The following is a 20,396-nucleotide window of genomic DNA, read 5'->3' on the forward strand; positions in this document are numbered from 1 at the left end:
ATGCTACGTGCACAGGGTGAAAGCTGAGGTAACTGACCACTGATCACCTTTTCCCATTTCTGAGGGCATCAGTCTTTTCAAGGAAAGGGAAAATGAATTTGCTGTTGACTATTTAGGCAATAATGGTGGTTTCCTTTCAATCTTTAATAAGGAACTCAAAAATTCTACATAGACTTTTGTGGTAAACCTTTCTTGAGATGTTAATGAAACACTTATCTTTCTCACTTTATTCGATAGTTTATTCTATGAACATTATTGAGGGCCTACCACGTACTAGTCCGCTGTGCTGGTTGCTGGTGGTCACAACTTAGTGGGAAACTCAAATAGGTTAAAAATACAACAGTGTGAGATATGCTGTTATGTTTATGCAGAAGTGAAGATAGATTTATGAAGTGGCTGGTACCATGGTGGGAGGGCAGGTGCAGTGACAGGAGGTATGATTGGAAGGGTAGACTGAGGTTATGAAGGTTGGGTGTGTAGAAGGAGGGAACCCTGGAGTCTGCCTGGGGTGGGGGTGGAGGGTCAAGGGAAGGCTTCCCAAAGAGGTGACATCTACTCTGAATCTTAAAGGAGAAGTAGAAATTTGCCAGGAAGGAGAGAGGGATGCTAAGAACGTGTGCACATGTTAGACACGCGTGACCAGAGTATTCCAAGAGCCTCTGAAATCACACTTCACGTAAATATCATCATATTCTTCCAAATTCCTCTCTTCCTTATTGCAATGCTTCTCAGCCTTGGCCACACACTGGAATCACCCAAAGGACATTTTAATACCCTGACTGGGACCAATCTAACACTAGTTGAATCAGAATTTGGAAGTGTCTTTGGGGGCAGGGCCTAGGCTTCTGTACTTTCTAAAAGCTCCCCAAGGTACGCATGCAGCTAGGGTTGAAAACAATTTCTTGTTCCTGTCACACCTGTGCGCTCCCTTTCAGAGACCTCTGACCCTGTGGCCTTTCCTTTCCCCCAGCCAGAGGAGGAACCCCCCAACCCTCCTTCCGGCTCCGTCTCCTGCCCTCTCCGGGCCGATCCCGAAGTGCCTTCCTCACTGTTCCTACCCGTACACCTGCTACCTGGATCATGTCCCACTCTGTGCCCATTCCTTTTTTTTTTTTTAAATTTTCATTGCGAAAGTTGTCCTTTCATTATCTTGATAGTTTCTTTTGCTGAGCAAAAGCTTTTTTTGATGCATTCTCACTTGTTTATTTTTGCTTTTGGTGTCAAATGCGTAATATCATTGCCAAGACCTGTGTCAAGAAGCTTACCTGCTGTGTTTTTTGTTTGTTTGTGTTTTTTTTTTTTCGGAGGTTTATGATTTCATGTCTTACCTTCAAGTCTTTAATTCATTTTCAGTTAATTTTTGTGTGTAGTGTGAGGTAATGGTCCAGTTTTATTCTTTCGCATGTAGCTGTCCACTTTTCCCAACACCATTTATTGAAGAGATTGTCATTTCCTTGTTGTATATTCTTGGCTCCTTTGTTATAAATTAATTGATCATATATATGTGGGCTTTTTTTTTGGGCTCTCTATTCTGTTCCATCGATCTATGTGTCTGTTTTTATGCCATCAAGCTTCAATTTTTTTTTTTTAAGTCACTAACTCTGTGTTTCTCCTTTGTCATTCTTTCTAAATTTTGTCCCTCTCCTCACGTTCCTGTAGACTGCTCTTCCCCTTGGGGAAGACTTTATCTTCAAAGAGAAAGTGGAAGCTACCACTTTTATTTTTCCTTGGTTTTGTGTCAGTACAGTGACGAATGTGCCTGTCCCCATCCTTACTTCCTGTCCTCCCTTCTCACGTCTTGGGCAAGGCTGACTCTTCCACATCTGCTGTGGTCCTTCCTCTCTCCATATCATCAGGTCTCTCTCTCTTTTGTGTTTTTGTTTCCCCTGCTCTGTTGGCCTCTGCTTTCCCCCTCTCTGTTGGCCTCTGCTTTTCCAGCCTATAAAAAATAAAACATGGCTTGGACTTTCACTTTAGAAAACAAAAATTCCTTCCCGTAACCTCAGATCTTCCTCCAGGGGCTCTTCTCTCCCAATGTCCTTTTCATAGTAAAGTTCCTTAAGGGTCCCTCTCTGCCCACCTCTGCCATCCTCCCGAAGCTGTTGGAACAGAAGCCACCTCTGTCCTTGTAATCACTCAGTGCACTTGACTCTGTTCAGTCCTTGCCTCTAAGTCCAGGTGGCTGATGGAGACCTCATCTTATGCCCTGGTCAAGAGATGAATGACCAGAGCTGGTACTATAGCAGTGAAAGAGGAAGGCTTTCTTTCCAAGTCTCTCATGCGCACCTCCTCCTCTCCCTGCTGTCTTGACTGGACTATTGCAGTAGTCTTGCAGCTGGTCTCCATGCCTGGGCTTTGCTCTCCTTTGGTCAACAGCAGAGTCGGGCTCTAACAGCAGATAGAAGAGCATGAAGATGGAGCCAGCCTTCCTCTCTCATTAGGGAGACACCCTCTACCTACCTTATTCTGCCCTTTCCCTGACAACCACTGATGCTTTAGTTGCCTAATTTACATTGCCTGTATTGCCTTTTATCAGAATCATCTCCTTCTTGGAGAATATGTTGGAGGAAAGATGCCCTTTCCCCCCACCACATAAAGGGATACAGCACACACATTCAGCCTCAGGTTCATTCTTCATGCTGCTGTTGAAGTGCTTGGTCTTCTCTACCTCAGGGTCAAGTCCATAGTCTTGGAGCAGGTCTTACTGTCCTCTCTGCCCCGTCCCTCCCCCACCTCTCTTCGCCACCTCTCCTCTCATGTCTTGATGTGCTCAGACTCCCCAGATGGTAATCCACCCTCCCTCACCTCCAGGTCCTCTCCAGCCTGACGTGGGAAGACCAGTTACTCCTTTGCACCTCGCGCGCCCCCACCCTGGTTGACTTCTGTCACTTTATTGCACGTCTGAGGCTGAAAGCACTTAGCTGTCGGGGCCGTGTGTCTCGGTTTCCGCGCAGTGACGGCTAGAGGTGTGGCGGTTGGAGACAGTGTGCGAGGCAGGTGGGAGCTGTAAGGTGATGATAAGCCCTAACCTGTACTGAGCTCCTGCGATACGCCAGGCACTAGGTTCAGTGCTTGACAGCTGCCTCTCTTAGTCCTCAGCAAAGCTCAGTGAAGTGTGCATACTATGATTATCCTCATTTCATGGTAAAGAAATGAGGAGTTTAAGTAACTTGTCTGTTATATCAAGGAGTTTGGATGTAGGCTTTTTTGACTCTAAGGAAAATAGCTAAATATAAGAAGGTTTAAAGAGACATAAGATTTTCTTCCCTTTAAAAAAGAACCACATACCTCCTTCCTCTTAAGTGTGGGGATCCTTTTTTTCAAAACTGAACCTCTCCAGACCCAGTGTCTGTATCACTTGTTAGTCTGCTTACTCTCCGTGTGGCTCTGCATCGAGACCATTTCTGTGGCTCAGAGCAAATAGCTGGTTAATTTGGGGGCACAGGCAGACAGCCTCTTGCTCTGTCACTTGAATCAAAAGGCTGAGGGTTGCTCACATTTATAGTTATGCACTGTGCTAACCTCTTAGCAGGCATTTCTCATTTTAATCCTCCTAACAGCGGTACTCCTGTTATCCCACTTTTCAGACAAGGAGACTCGGGGGCTGGTGTCCTACATCACTCAGCTAGGGAGCAGCACGGACAGGACTTGCGCCTTGTCTTTCTGACCTAAGTTCTGTGCTCTTATCCTGGTGGGCACTGCCTCCCCGCTTTCAGGGCCTTCCTTCGTCTTTCTAGGAATTTGCTAACCTCTGCCTGCTTCATGGCCTTTTTGAGCCCAAAGAACTGCCTGGTGGATGTATGAACTCCTGGAGACGACTGTGTACTTCAGATACATGAGACCATCATTTAATATCTCAAGACACACTCAGATTGTGTTCAGGCTTTGATCTGTAAAACAGCATATACAGAGCTATTTTGTATGGGTGGTCCTGTTGTTCTAACTTCACTCTCCCAAACCTCCCCTTTATGATTTCTGGGAAGCAGAATAGTTACATAGGGAATAGGAAGGTGGTGGGATCCAAAAGGCTGTTGAAGACATGATTCAGAGTTTTCATCTGTCACAGTCAGGATATAAAAGCTACTTAAATATTAAATCACCTAGAAATTTTGATGGTATTCTTTCTGAAAATGTTATGGTTATAAACAAAGTAAATAAAAATTTCTCCCTAAAACATTGCTAGAATATAGTACCTAACATCATAAAACAGCCTCACAGAAATTTTTTGCCACGCCTTCTAAAAAGCCAGCAGGTTGCCAACTTTCTTATAATGATATCACTCTAAATATCCAAGAGTCTGAATACAGTTCTCTCCTGTGTGCCTGTGTTATGGATATAGGTCTCAGGGAAAACATCTCGTGGGGTCAGGGCAGACTCTTTTCACATCAGATGCTGCTCTTGAGTGAGGCTGAATTATACATTGAAGCATGTTTTCTGTAAAATGGTGGTAGTAGCCAAACAGTATGAAGTTTTTTAAAAAAATTTAGTCGTCAGAGTATTATTTAAAACAGAGAAACACACTAGATTTTTAATGAAGCCCAAGTGCTGAGGTAGATGCTGGGTAGGCAGGAATCCTTATAAATAATAATTCTAAAGAATGGGGTCCAAGGTCTAACCACTTTGGGTTACAGCCCTTAATTATCTCTGTGGAGCACCTGGTCATTCTGTGGTCAGTATGGACATTGCCTGGCATTTTAGGATGTTGCCTAGCCTCCCAGAAGCACACAGACTCCAGGATGAGTGAGTGACTCTTTCCTAAAATAGCCCATCCTGAGTATTTCATGATAGAAGGGGACACCTCTAAGCTCCCGGACAGGAGACCATTCTTACCTTCCTCCTCTGTGGAGGTCCCTGTTTTGCCTGGTGGAGGAAGAGGAAGTTGTCACTATACAATTTTAGGAATGTTAGGAGCTGTGCTTTGGGTCCATCTAGTGCTGGTTTAAAGAGCCCAGGGAGGTTTCTCTGGAGGGCGCAGGATCAGACAAGAAAGAAGTCATTCTTCATAGACTGAGAAATCTGAAACCTCAGGAATTCTTGCTGATGAATTTTATTCCCATCTAGTCTGACAAACCTTTCTTTCTTCCTCGCAAGAGACACATAGGATAGATCACTGATGGTGTGAACGATATATGAGGTAAATGCGACTGTCAGATAGTTTCCTAGGAGTCCTGCAGGGGCACGTGGTGACTGCAAACAGCTGAGTCTGTGTTTTAATTCAGTGGAATATATTCAGACTGCTTTGGGGGCCTCTAACACATCTGTAGCCAAGGGCTCAATGCTACATTATTAGTAATAGTTTTACCCACACCTCTGTGTTCCTGAGCAATTAAGTAAGCCATTTCTCCCAAGTTTCTGTTTAGTACAAACACCAAGCCCAGGTCAGAAATGTTCGCAAAGACATTATCAAACTCTAACGGAGGTTTGATTTTTCTTGGCATCAGAACAGTTTCTAGATGTGGTTGAGAAAAATTACCTTGGATGTCTGGTGCATCATAGAACAGTGACCTTTCAGGTTAATTAAGGAAGCTGTCGCCCAGAGGGCTTTTGAGCAACTACTTTGTTGCCTGAGGGAACGACAGGATAGAAATGTGGTGTGGATGTTTAGAAAGGGGATGATTTCCAAGGCTGTGGAGAATGAAGACCAGCTGCTGGAAGAAAATGCTTTTATATGAATTCAAAAGAGAGTTTTTTTTATTCCAAGTAAAATTTTGGACCCTTGGACCTGTTAGCTTTTGTATAAATTGGCTTTTGTGTATCCACGTTAAGCCTTTTATTTGCTCCTGTTTAATGGGTTAGCAAATGGTGATAAGAAAGAGGAAAATGGGTCAGTTTTACAAGAACTGCAACAGAAACATTAGTTCTTTCCATTTTCTGTATAAAAATGTTCACTCTGTATGCTAAGTAGTTTAATCACAGCAGGCATCTAATGACTAGTTTTCTTTCTTTTTTTTTTTTCCAGCTGACTCAGGTGTAGACACTTTGGCAGTGTTTATGGCCAGCAGCGGAACCACAGACATCACGAATCGGAACAGCCCGGCCACACCACCAAATACCCTTAATCTCCGTTCTTCCCACAATGAACTGTTGAACGCTGAAATAAAACACACAGAAACCAAGAACAGCACACCCCCCAAATGCAGGAAGAAATATGCACTGACTAACATCCAGGCGGCAATGGGCCTCTCGGATCCAGCTGCACAGCCCCTGCTGGGAAATGGCTCTGCCAACATCAAGCTGGTGAAAAATGGGGAGAACCAGCTCCGGAAGGCAGCCGAACAGGGGCAGCAGGACCCCAACAAGAACGTCAGCCCCACCGCGGTCAACGTAACTTCCGAGAAGTTAGAAGGGAAGGAGCCCCAACCGCCCGACTCCTTGGGCTGTGAAATTTTGCCCTCCCAACCCAGGAGAACCAAGAGCTTCCTGAATTACTATGCAGACCTGGAAACCTCAACCAGGGAACTCGAGCAGAACTTGGGCAACCAACACGGGATTGCGGAGGAGAAGACCCCGCCAGGCCAGGGCCAGGCCTCCACCGTCACTGGGAATGGCGATTTGCTGCTGCAGAAACCAAGCAAACCCCAGTTCAGCCCTGAGGACGGCCAGATCGCCACAGTGTCTTCCAGCCCGGAGACCAAGAAGGATCATCCTAAAACGGGGGCCAAAACCGATTGCGCACTACACCGGATCCAGAACCTGGCACCAAGTGATGAGGAATCCAGCTGGACCACCCTGTCCCAAGACAGCGCTTCCCCCAGTTCACCAGACGAAACAGGTACCCCGGGAGAGGTGTAACCTAAGGCGGCGCTTTCTTTTGGTGTTTTCTCTTATTGATGCAATTAGTCTCTAGACTGACTGCCCACTCCCTGCCCCCCCCCAAATTTCATTTGCAGGTAGAGAAGAACATGGGCCTCTTAGGGTAAAATTGGGCAATTTGTGTGGGAAATATCATTAGATTCCTCAAAGGTTTCATTTTGATTCATACATAAGTTGTTTGTTCTGGGAAGCATTTTTGAAAAAGAAGTCCCTGGGGTTAAGTCCAATGAAACATCATCTATTTAGAAGTTATGCTGCCAGTGGTTAGGTGAACTATTTCTACACACTGTCTAGAAATACTGGATTTTGTTAAGCAAAGTAATAAAAGAAAGTTGCTGGGGGCAGGATGTAACCTGAAAGAGAGCACTAATTTGAAGTTCTCTGAGAAAGTTATTTAGGTTTAAACTAATGAAAAGTTAAAAGTTTTAAAAATTGAAAGTCTATTCATTAAAGACATTTCCCTTTTGACCTTTACTGGGGAGCATTTTATTACCCTTGTTCAAGGGGTATTTGAAAGTGAGAAAATGGTGTTTCTTTTAAAATATATACAGAAGTTTTGGATTTTAACTACTCTAGTCAAGACTAGTCTTGACTTTTGTCTATGTTTGTAACATCTTTGGATTTTTCAGTGGAGTGAAAATTGTGACAGAAATGAGCAGGGTCCTAAAATTCAGCTACTATTAACCTCATCATCTCATGGCTCCCATTATACTGATTATAAGATTAAAAGATGTGGAAAAGTGTATAGTGTCTGAAATCACTGTAAGTAAGCACTCACAAAGGCTGATTTCTTTAACCTAACCCTGCGCCGAGTGGGTCCCAGGGCTGTTAATGGGATGCAGGTGTAACAGATGGAATCGCCAGGGAAGGAAATGACATTTTCCAAACCTATAAGGCAGAGAAATTATAAGGACTATAGATACGGAAAAGAGAAGGAGAAAGTAAGACATTACCTTGTTTAAAAAAACAAGAAGAAGAAAAGAAGTGTTTTTCAAGTGCCCTTTAAAATCGCCGTACTGTAAATGATAGATTTCGTCAGCCTCCTGTAGTTCGATGTGGCAGTAAGGGAGGCTGAAATGAGCCCATTTTCATCTCGTAAATGTCTGGACCTGCACATTATTGGAATCGTAATTATGTTTGGTAATGTCATTGAGTTCACAACTCTCTATTACTTTTTACATTTAGAGAATCCATACCCTGTAGCTGATGGACACGATCACCTGCTAGTGTTTGACTCTGTATTAAGGACTCCCTGAGTGTGTCACTCACACCCCAGTCTACCTCCTGTTTTCTGCACCCCCTCCAGGCTGTGCCCGCCTTCCTGCTGCTCTTCCAGGCCCTGTGCTTCCTCTTGTAGCTACATTTTAAGTTTTACTGAAAGGTTTTAAATAAAGGAAAGTCTCTCCTGCTCCTCACTCTACTTCCCTTTTTTCCAGTGATGATTACTACTTTTTTTTTTTTCCCAGTATTTTGTTTTCCCAGAAACTGTTTTAGGTGTATACTCACATTCATAATGAATTTTAAAATTTACCCAAATTTTATAATGATATTTTTAAAGAGTGCTTGTCTTTTAGAGATACATGCTGAAATATAGTAGCATAATATCTAACAGACTATAATATAATACATACAAATATAAATAATACTGTGTATGGGATAGGCTGGTCCTTGTTAAAGGTGGATACCTAGGGCTTATTATTCTGCAGTCTCTAATTTCGTATGTTTAAAATTTTCCACAATTAAAATTAAAGCAAGAAAGAATGACTCACATTACATTGTTTTTATGAATGCTTTCCGTTTTCCACTGAAGTATGTATTTTGTAGAGTGGTCCATATCAGGATATAGTATTTTTCTACCTTGGGCTTTTTAAGTATTAGGCATGCTGTTCAACCCTCTGCAAGCACCATGATTGAGTTAATGATTCCCTGGCTGCTGAGTGTTATAGGGTATTTCTGTCCATGGCCCATTCACTTACTCAGTGCTGGTGTCAGCAGGGGCCAGCGGAGAGCCACAAGTGAAACCGACCTGTGCTCTCGCTCCATCCACTGCCACTCTCTCCAGGGAATCTTTGCAGGGTCCCTTCGGCTCACCACTCACTTTCTCAGCTTCTGGGTGTTACTTTCCGCTGGGTTTCTCTACAGAGCCCATTCCAGTGCTTGGCATCTGGTATGGACTGGATTAGAGTTTTCTGACATGTTGAGAGGATACATTCATGTTTGATTCTTAAGGTCGGTGTTGAAGACCTTTGAATTTTAAAGTAAGGATGACAGTATGGTGATGGCCCTTAATGGGTTACTAAGAATAGACGTTTTGAATCAGATATACTTGGAAGAATGTGTGAGCCATGACCCAGCTCTCTCAAGCTGTGAAGTTGGGTTTTTTAAAAATGCTAGAAGCCAAACCTTCAAAATGGTCACTTTGGGATCTCTACCTATTTGACCATAATACAGTGTCTCAAAATATTAATGTTAATAATATTTGGGAATTCTTTCACAATTTCCTCAGAGCCAGTTGAGAACGCCTACTGAAAAAACACCTCTTTACTTCATGATCACACTTCAGAGTTTCAGGTAGTGACCACTACACAGATTAACGAGTGAAGTAAAATAATTGAGTATTCAACATTGGTTTTTCTTTTGATTTCATCTTTCCAGTGAAACATACTGTTAGTGTTTACAATGATCAGATCAATTTAAATTAAACATTATGTTTCCCTTCTAATGGTGAAATCAGTGTTTATTATAAAGTCTTATATAGTATATGCATGTTTATATATATAAAATAAACACAAATACTAACTGTTGAAAGAAAGAAAGACATAAGAGCAAATATTTTCTAAGATACTAGTATGCAGTGCCATGGTACACATATAAGAAGTGTATATATTTGCTTCCTCACAGTGTTAAGCAAATACTCACCACAGTGATGTATGTTTTATGACTAAATCATGACACAGTTGTCTCTGGATTTTAGACTGTGCTTTGGGGAGCCTAGAAAAATAGAACAGACTCATTTCTATCTTAGGGACATCCTTTCCAAGTTAGAATGCTATTTAAAAAATAAAATGCACCATCTAACCCAGAGATTGACCACTTTCTATTTCCCTTTCTTACTGAATTGCCTGCTCCAACATGTTAGTAACTTTTTTTTGTACAGTCATGTGTACAGTATGTTCCTCCTCTTTTCTGCCTATGTCGCCTGTCCTTTGAGAAACAAGAGGTTATTAGAAGGGAGAAAAAAAAAAACACCAGTGAAATTACTGAGTTTCATAGGAATATAGAAAAGTTCAAAAGAATGCCTTGACCTTGATTCTAAAAGAAAGGGTGGCATCATTTCGGTAGTTGGAAGTGGGGACTTTTAGTCTGTTCAGGTTTTGCCAGAAATGCAGTTCCCTCGGTGGCCCCAGGTGAGCAGGATGGCTCAGGTGAGCATAGGTTGGGCAGATTGTGTGTAGTCTCCCCATTAATCACCTGGTGTTTTATGTTTGCTTCATAAAAACTTTTGAAAGACGCATTTTGGTGCTACCTGGGTACAGGTTTCAGTACCTAATTTATACCAACAGGTAACTTAGGTTTCATTTGAGGCTTCATAAAATTGAAGATACAGAGTATGAAACTGGGTGGGTCTTGTGGAATAGCCATTTCAAAATTAGGTTCAGTACTAAAGTGCACAAAGGCAGCATATACACAGAGAAAACCAAATCTGGATGGTGTGGCAGTGGGCCTAATGCTTCATTAACTTACCATCAAAAGCACAGGCTCTGGACTCAACTTCCTGCCTTCAAATCTCAGCTCTGTTCTATGTGGGCAGTTCACATAGTCTCTCACCTGTAAGATAGGGGTGCTAGTAGGGTTTTAGCATACATCTATTGTGAACATTAAGTGAGAGCATCTCTGAGGCACTCTTAGAACAGTGGCTGGCATATAGCAAGGGTTTAATCAGTATTAGTGCCTATTATTTGTGATCTTAATTATAAGTACAGCCATGGGACATGAAAGTTTATCTCTCTCTTAATTATAAATTGCCTATATTTTGCAGTCTGATTTTAGTTAAGACTTTCTGTATCCTGAGGGCAAGGATTGGTTTGTCTTCATCTTTGTGTTGTCAGTTCCTGAAATGAAGCAGGTGAACTTAGTAAATAAATAATGATTAATTGAATAAAAATGGAGGTCATCTACAAATCCCCAAATGGTCCTGATGTATTAAGTAAATCATCTGATGTTAAGTTTTAACCAATGTCTGATTTTGGGTACATATTATGTAACTTACTTGATGATGTGGCCCCATATTAGGGGGATGCTGATTAACCAGTGATTGAGGAAGTCACAGTGAGATTCTGTGTGCCAAATATTGTTTGTGGTACTTTTCTCGCAGTCAGGCGGCCATGCTTGGACTTGAACCAAGGTCTTCGGACACAGCATCCTGTGGTTTTCCACCGTGTCATAGTTCTGAGACCTAGGCTTGTGTCACCAGTGGCTGAGTACATCAGACTTCATCCACCTCAACTAGATATGTGTGGTAGATATCTTGATAATCTGGAAAATGAAAAATTATATTTTAGAGGATCTTTCCATTCCCTAAAGCAGTTGAATTTTAGCTCAAATGTTAGCTCCTCTGTGAAACCTTTCTAGACACTCTGAACTATTGAAAGTTCTTTTTCTGTACCTCACGAAAGTATTTCCAAGTCTCTGTTAGCACATTCCTCTCAGCAGTTTGTAACCTAACTGGAAAGTTTTCATTTAGACTTGGAGTTCCATGAAAGCAGAAGCTAAGTCTTCATTATGTGTTGATGTGAAGTTCTTCACAGAGCAGGTGACACATAGTAACAGACTCCATAAATGTTATATGTTTGCTGGTTGGACAAATGTTACATGGTTGCTGGACCACAATCCTGCATGCCCTGTGAGGTCTGCTCCAGCAGTACACCTATAGAGGCAGAAAAAGTATGCACAGCTTATGTAAAGTAATTGTTCAGAACACCTAGATAGGGTGATTCTTATTTATATTCTAAGCTTGGGAGGGATGAAGAATTTGGGCCAGTAATTCAGTCTACCACAAACATTCCTTGTCTTTGAATCTATAGGTCTACGAGTCAGAAAAGCCAGGGTCAAGGGAAGGGACCATTTTGGTTTCACTTGCCCTCATGCTTTGCCTTGCATTGTGAGTTGACCCGTGTTACTCAAGAGGTTGAATCCTTTGATGTCTTAAATTGGTTTCCAGTCTTGAGGCAAGCAAAAGTGGAACTCTTTTTTGCAAGCTAGATAGCTGGTGAGGGCAAAAGCCAAGGCACAAACCTAATTATGTCAACACAGTTAGCAACACTAATTATTTCTGGCCTTAGCTAGCTTGAGAGTGTTAGAGCTTTGGATAAATCTGTGTTATTAACACTTTTAGAAACTTCTTCTAAATGTTCATTTTGTGTCAAATGGTTTTTGGTAATTTCAACCATAAATTACTTTTAAAAGCTACCATCTCTTAAAAAAAAAAATCCAGGATATAGGAAAGGCCCAGTGTTCAGCTGGATTGTCCTGTTGAATTAATTTTAATCTTTTAAACACCCTTTAGTGATTCACTAGCCTCCCTGTCTTGTCCCCTCAGTTGAGAGTTCTGTGATGTGACAGGAGGAATTCAAGAAGACAGATGTGAGATGTTTCCAAAATAGCTCGGACACACTGTGTTCTAGGGTAGGTGACGTGCTTTCCAGATTAGACTTAGTACCTTGGGGGTAAGATGTATAAAAAGATGTTTTTATCTCACCCCACGAACCTAAGGAAGAAAATGATTTTGCTCAATTAATTATTTTTGAAGGTTCAGGACAAAAAATATATTTAATTGAATGATCAAGGTAGTTTGGTTGCCTTCCATTCATTATACAGTATTATACTAGGTACCTCAGGGAACAAGAAGAATACAACGAAATGAGGGGCAACAAAAGTCTAACAGTCTAGTAGTGAACACAAGACAGGCCGTGTGATCAAGATGGAACCAGGAAGGAGCTATGAGACCCCGGATTGCTGTGGGGCAGAGGGCGCTCAGAGGAGGGAGCGACTGTAATGGACTGAGATGTGGAAGTTCAGGCACTGAAGTTATCTGTGCTGGAAATTGAATCGACTTTCAACAGATGAAGATCTGGGGAGATCATTGCCCCTCAGAGCTGTTACAAAGTAAGGAATCCTTTTCCTTTTTTTTTTTTTTTAAATTATTCACTAAAGAAGTGTAATTCATGATTTCTACTCCCCCTCCACCCCGTGTTTATGTCTACTTTCCTGGTATTTTGAAAATAAAAATTTTAGTTCCCAGTTTGGCAAGTTGTTTAGCTCGTGGGAGAGAGTAGTGTGGACAGCGGAAGTGACTGGTTGGGGTCCTCTAGTAGTCCTGCGTGAGGGCACGTCACCTCTCAGATTGTGACTCGGTGAGGTCCTAGAGACAGTAACACTACGTCCACTTTCAGAAATTTTCTGGTCAAATTTCTTCATGAGTGTTCTGCCCTGACCCATTGTCCTCATGAAAGACTCTTAAGTTAAATACATAGAGAGATTTATGGTTTTAAAAGCCAAGAGGCTATAGAAACATCCAGGTAGTCAGCAAGCTTGGATTTATCTAAATCTATGGAGAATTGAAATGGATCTGTAACTTTACCATGATTTTCACTGAGCCGTGTTATCCATGGAAGTTAACAACCATTCACGTGTTTGTAGATTTGTTCACCATTGCTTTCTTTTAATTCATCCATTCATTTTTTTACTCAAATATACATGTACACACCAATCACTTTTTTTAAAGTCTACTCAGTGGATGGTGCTAGGTGCCTGAGACATAGAAATAAATTAGAACTGGTCTGTGACCTCAGATAACTCACATGTAGTTTCCTGTCTCCATGGATGAAGCCCCCACCGCATGTGGTTGCCTTCTAAAATGTGTGCCTAGGTTCTTTGTTCACGTTCACATGTCTTGCCTCAGGAAGTACAAGCAGGTAACACCCCCCGCCACAGCCTGGGCAGCATAAGTTTCCAAACAAAGAAGAGAAGATGTTTAGATGTTTTAATAGTTTCTCAGGGCTGCTGCCACAAATTACCGTACATTTGGTAGCTTAAAACAACAGAAATTTATTCTCTCACAGTTCTGGAGGCTGGAAGTTTGAAATCAAGGTGTCAGCAGGGTCATGCCCCTTCTGAAGCTCTTTCCTTGCCCTTTCCAGACTTCTGGCGGGTGCTGGCAACACTTGGCATTCCTTGGCTTGTAGTTGCATCACTGTGATCTCTCCCTGAGTCTTCCCATGGCCTTAGAAGGACACCAGTCATTGGATTTAGGGCCCACGCTAATCCAGGATGGCCTCAGCCTAACTGATTATATCTGCAGAGGGCGTATTTCCAAATAAGATCACATCCTGAGGTTCTCAGTAAATATGAATATTAGGAGAATAGTATTCAACCCAGTACAGATACCTTCCCAGATAATTCCTTAATATACGCGACACAGAGGAGCTGTGAAAGGATATTTGCAGGAATTATTGTGTTCAAATTTTTCAAGAAGAAAAGTTAATACTTGCTGATATGGTCAGAATTGATAAGTGAACAGAACAGGCTGCAGAGGACCTCAAGATAGTTTGGGGCTGCATTCATCCAGATTCTTCAGTGAAGAAACTTAATTGTGGACCTGATGCTGGTGAATCTGAAACCATAAACCCAACTGAGATTGCGGCTAAGTGTGGAAAGGGCAGGAAAGCATGATAAAGACATAGTAAAGCTTCACATTGAGCAGTTTGGCTCAGTTCTGAACAGGGTAGTTCAGGGAACTTGGTGATATGGAAATGGTGTTAGCCTTTGGATTAAAGCTTAAGAACAGACAGGCAGGGATATCAGTAATAGGCATGCTTTCTTACCTCTGTTGAAGAGACATTGCTTACTAAACGTACAGGATTTTCTGAGGAGCTATGTAGAATATATTAAAGCATATACATACATGACCCTATCTTTAGGGCAATGCGAAGGCAGCATGATGCCGTGGAAGTTTCTGAAATCACAAACGGGCCTGCTGGGGAGTGCACAGGAAACCTGCAGACAGGGTTTGTCTAGCAGATGATGTTTTGAATTAGCCCAATGCTTAGAAATTGGGAGCTTTTACATAAAAATATGAGTTTCTTGTTTCTATTGTAAATCCAGAAATCTCACAACACTGGGCTCAAATGCCATAGAGGCCCCAGTCAGTGGCAGCCCTTCGAATGGGTCCTGTCTCCTGGAGCTCAAGACACTGGGCCTGTGATCGAGGCTCTGTCAGTGGACTCAGCCATCATACATACACGCAACTATTATAGTGGAAAGAACTAGGCTAGTGTTGGTCTTGCCTGGGACAGCTGCGTGCAGCTCTAATGCTATGGTAGCAGCACGCCTGCATCTACAGCCTTCTTCTAATCATAGTCATCCTAGTCTCAGTCCCATGCCTTCTGGTAGATTTATAAAGTGTGACATGAACTGTTAAGCAAAACATGCTCGAAATTTCCAAAGACATCTTTAGATGACTTCTCAGAGTTCTCCATCTGTTAATCTGGTTAGAGGAGGGAAAACATTAGCTTTTCAAAAGCTAGGATGTGGGTGGTTCATAAATTTTGTGCTTCAGGTCTGGCTCCGTTAATATACCCGGTTTGCTTTCATAAATGTGAAGGTAGTTACTAGTTACCCTTATAATTTATATATTGTGTTTCCCTTTCAGATCCCTTCGGTGCAAAATAGTGAAATAAAAACTTCCTATTCAGGACAAAAATGTGAAAATGAATATAGGAATGTATATCCATGACAGGGACATTGTGCTGTACACCAGAGATAGACACGTTGTAATTGACTGAAGTTCAATTAAAAAAAAAAAAAAGCTTCCTATTCAGACAGATTTGGCTAGAAAATTGAATCATCTAACTATTAGAAAATCATATGTGGTCAGCATTCCATGTGTAAGGGTCAGAAAGTAAGAGGATCAGGTGACTCCAACTCTAAAACATTGTTGTGAGTGTCTAAGAGGGGAGATGATACTGTTACATGAGCTTTCCCTTTTTTTTTTTTTTTTTTTGTCCTCCATAGATTTACTCTGAATATGATTGAGTTTAATCTTTGCAAGGATTCTTCCTTGTTAGGTGATTTATCTTTCTTCTTCAGTGTAATTTGAAGAAATCTTCATTTAGAGCTGCGCTGAGTTGGTGCATTGAGGATATTATAAAAGTAGGTCTCCAGCGTATAAATGGCTTGTTTAGGAAGCTGATTTTGGTCTGTTATTTGTTTGTTACCAGGACTCTTTTCTATACACATTACGGTAGTATGTATATGCGATGGTTAGGTATTCAGGATGGCTGGCCCTTGACAGCCTTAGTCCCTAATCGACATGTAGGGTAGTGTTAATAGAGCTGTGGAACTCTTCTCAGAATGTTCTAGACGAAAAGGTGGTTACAGTTCCATGTGGCGTTGTCAGAAAGTGAGAGAATGGAGATGACTCCCAACTGTTGGGAAAGGACTCTTGGGAGGTGGAGCAAAGGAAGTTCAAGGGCTGAGGGTGCTGAGGTACTGGTGATGGAAGATCTTCAAGAATGCATCTCTGTAAGGAGCTAACTCCTCAGTTCCCACTTCTCTTTTCTGTTTCTTCTCCAGGCATGTCTCCTTTGGGGGACCTTTCACCAACATTTCCTTTCATCCTTTGCTCACTATGGACAAGGACGGCGTTTCATGACCTCTTGCCCTTCCCTTCTTTCCCCAGAATAGGCCTTGCTTCTTACAGGATTCCCAAGTGGCTGTCACCTTCCAATTGACGTCTTGTCCTTCTGTCTCCTGTTTATGTTTCTTCCATGTGCTGTGGAGTAAAAGCCCTGAGTCAGAGAATGGACTCTATGTATAATATATCAGAGAGAAGCGTTTTCACCTCAGGAGTGTAGTTCAGTGTAGTTAAGGATTATTAGACTGGTAAAATCTAGACTGTTTATTTTTAGGACACTTTTTAGTAAGGATAATAGGTTAACTGCAGTCTGCTCACATATTTTCAATTGGTGAATGTCTACTGAGCTCCTGATGTGTGTAAGGAACTGAGCTAGTTCTCTGGGTGATTCCAAGATTGAGGCATAGTCTTTCCTTCAAGGGACTCACAGGCTCCTTCCTCAAGAGTCTTTTAAATCTCTCTCTTACAGCGTTTACCACTTTCAGGGTTTTAGAGCCAGATCTGACTCATCCCAGTTCCATCACTTTCTTAACCTCTGAGCCCCAAATTTCTTATCTCTAAAGTTGGAAATAACAATAAAATTGTTACCTAAAGCCCCTGGCACAATACCTGGCCCACAGAAAGCATTTTTTGAAATGTTAATTATCATTATAATTTTTGTCTTATCGTTGCTGTGAGATTGAAGCCTTCTTTAGGGTATAATATAAGCTGTTTTGCCTTTGTGAGTGTTGTCTTTAATCCCCAGAAATGAGTCCATATAATGAGTACTCATGTTGGAGTGAATGATGAGCGTAATAAGTAAGTTGTATTATTTACACTAGCAGTCCAGCAAATTAAAGGCAATAGTTTACCTCCAAGAAGTTCACAATCATTAGAAGGATGCATAAATCTTCTGCTTCTCAAATGTTACTGTACAGGAAAATCTCCTGGAGATCTTGTTGAAATGCAGATTCTGATTCAGTAGGTCTGGGCTGGGGCCTGAGATTCTGCATTGAAAATTTAAAAAACAATTTTTTTTTTTTAGTTGTGGAGATTCTGCATTTTTAGCAGGCTCTCAGGTGATGTTGATACGTAGCTCTGGTGCTTGGCCACACTTTGGGCGGGCACGCTGGACTGGAAGCTGCAGGAGGAAGCGGTCTAGTCTGTTTTATTCACTGCTATATCCTGAGATATATACACAGAATAAACAGTGCCCAGGATACGCTTGTGTTAGAAAAATGATGTGGAATGAATACATTTACCTCAGAACCTAAGTAGTTGATACTGGGTAGATTTTTGCTAAATATGTAGAACAGATAAGGGTCATAAAATTCCAGATAAGGTATTTCTTGACCTGGAGGGCCCTTGTGATGCAGGAAGAGGACAGACTTGAAAGACAAATAGAGTTTGGAGAAGTAAAGAAGTAATGGGCACACAGTAAAAAGAAGAAATCAAAAGAAGTGCTGGCTCTCAGGCACTGTTCTCAAACTTCTTGATCTGGGGGACCTCTTTACACTTCAGAAACTATTGAGAACCCCAGAGCTTTGTGGTTTGTATGGATGGTATCTATCAGTATGTATTGTATTAAAAATTAAAACAGATCTGTAAAGTCACTCACTAAAAAAAATAAGAAACTGAACAGTATGCTGTATACCAGAAATTGATACAACATTGTAAACTGACTATACTACAATTAAAAAAAAAACAACTACATAATAAAAAAAAATCAAATGGGATTATCCCTAAAGAAAGGCATATATAAACTACAGAATGCATTTTATTATGCAGTATTAATCATCAAAAAGATTGATAAGTCATGTTATAAAATGCAAACAAAAAAATAAGAAACCCATTAATGTTAACAAAATAGGATGTTTTATGAAACACAGCCCTTTTTTTCCCCCAAAGCCAGTAACAGTTTATGAGAAACATGATATTTTGTTTATCTGAAAATCTAATGTATGGCTTAATTAAAGGCATCTGGATTCTCTCGTCAGCTTCTACCTTCAGTGTATATCAGTAAATTGTTTTGGTTGAAGTAGATGAGGAAAATCCTGCCAGCCTCTTACACATATATAGGTGGAAATAGCCTTTTCAGGCAATTGTGGAGGTTTTTTTTTTGATGTTATACCAAAACTTGATAATTGGTAGTTCCTTAAAGGTTAGTTACAATGTAGAATCTGAAACCACAGTAGTAAACTTTTTTTGCACTCTGTTATATTAAAATCTATTGGTCTGTCGTATATAATTTTGTAACATCATGCAGTCGTGATTTGGAAAATGTTGGTTCAATGAGTTATGAAGATCTTCCAAATGTTGACATATTTCATTATACAATATGAAAACATTACATTTGTTAATCTCACCACCCATTGCACAGAAGAGTCATTAATTATTAGGAAGCTATCAAGCTCTCAGTAGTGAATACAAGTTTTCCAAAATTCTAATTTTTGCTTCAAAGCTCACATTTTATCATTGGCAACAAATACCATCAGTTGTTTTCCTTGAAGTGACAGGCTCACCTCATTCGTTTTTGAGAAAATGTCTACCTGATACCCAAATGTGAGTAACCATAGTTGGTCTGTCATTCTGTCAAGTAAAAAGCGTGCCATGTGCTTTTCCTGGAAACAGCAGACTTCTGTCTGCAGCAGAAATGCTTTCTGCATACTTACATGAAAAAGGCATATACAAGGGCTGAGATTTAATAAAATAATTTTTACTGCTTCAACAAGGACGTTCTTATGCAAAACTGCTGTTGCTTTTAGTAGGAATATGTAATATTGAGTAATACAATGATTACTGGTATGGTTTGTGCCATTGTCTTGCTTCGTGCTGAGATACCAGCAATTTTATCCATATTTTGCGCCTATCAGTTAAATGTCAACATGGTGAAAAAAGCTGTAAATATCATCTCAGTATTATGAAAATAATTTCGACCTCAGAGACCTCCTGAAATCCTTTCTGGGAACTTTTGTGCTCCGTGTGAGTTAATGCTTCCAGCAGTTTTGTTGGAGAGGAGAGTCTATGAAGAATAATTGTGAGCGAGGTCAGATAGGTGGAGGCCAGACTGGAAGATGCTAATGCTTAATTGTGAACTTGCTTTTGTTAGTGAGAAATGATTGATGATTATGAGAAAAGGAGTGCTGTTTGCAAGGTGGAGTTTGAAAAGGGAATATCTGACATTGGTGCCTAGAATATGTTGGCAGGAGAGTTTCACAGTAATTCACTTGAGATCATGAGGACTGGAGACTAGTAGCTTTAAAAATAGAGCAGAGATGGAAGAAAGGAATCTCTGGGATTTAGTGATTGATTGGATATAGGTGGTGAGGGAGAGGGTAGAATCAAAAATGTCAGATTTTCAGTCTGAAGACTACGAAAATGATGGTTTTCAGAGACAGTGAGATTGGGAGAAGGAATTAGTTTTTGGAGAAGGATGTTTCTGATTTTAGATGTATGAGTTTGTGACACTGTGGGAAGAGCCGGGAGTAATGCCCTGAAGTTAGAGTTGTGGCTCTGCTTGGCCACAGTTCTTCCACTATGTCTGAGACTTTTATATGTTCTTTCGGTGTGTTGTTGTAACATGTGATGGGATAAGGATGGAGTGGGCACTTAAGCAGGTAGTATGAGGGGGCTGCCTCCAGAAAACACACTGGAATAGTTGCAGTGGTTTGAACCAGTCTGCTCTTTTTTCCCATTTTAAATATTGAACTTGATTTAGCCTTACTTCTACAATAATGCTAGACAGTGATTGAGCTATTGAACGCAGAGATGACACGTTCCATTTCTCTTCTTTTTCCTTCTCTACAGTAAAGTGAAGGGGCCACGTGTAGAAAGGCTGGCACACTTTCTCCTCACAAGTTGACATCGAAGGTCTCTGCCAGGAAAGACACCGAGCAAATTTACCAAGTGA

The 20,396-nt window shown here is 41.1% G+C and overlaps 1 protein-coding gene across 12 annotated transcripts in view; it reads left to right on the forward strand.

Annotated features, from left to right (window-relative positions):
* Nucleotides 1–20,396, forward strand: part of APBB2 (amyloid beta precursor protein binding family B member 2) — a 333,398-nt gene that overhangs the window by 160,489 nt on the left and 152,513 nt on the right. For all 12 annotated transcript variants that reach the window (XM_064487170.1, XM_064487174.1, XM_064487137.1 and 9 more), the window contains one exon: nucleotides 5,960–6,772. In XM_064487170.1, the coding sequence (XP_064343240.1) occupies nucleotides 5,960–6,772 (813 nt within the window). The remainder of the gene's footprint in view (nucleotides 1–5,959; nucleotides 6,773–20,396) is intronic.

The sequence above is a fragment of the Camelus dromedarius genome, chromosome 1 (assembly GCF_036321535.1).
Source record: "Camelus dromedarius isolate mCamDro1 chromosome 1, mCamDro1.pat, whole genome shotgun sequence".
NCBI lineage: Eukaryota > Metazoa > Chordata > Mammalia > Artiodactyla > Camelidae > Camelus > Camelus dromedarius.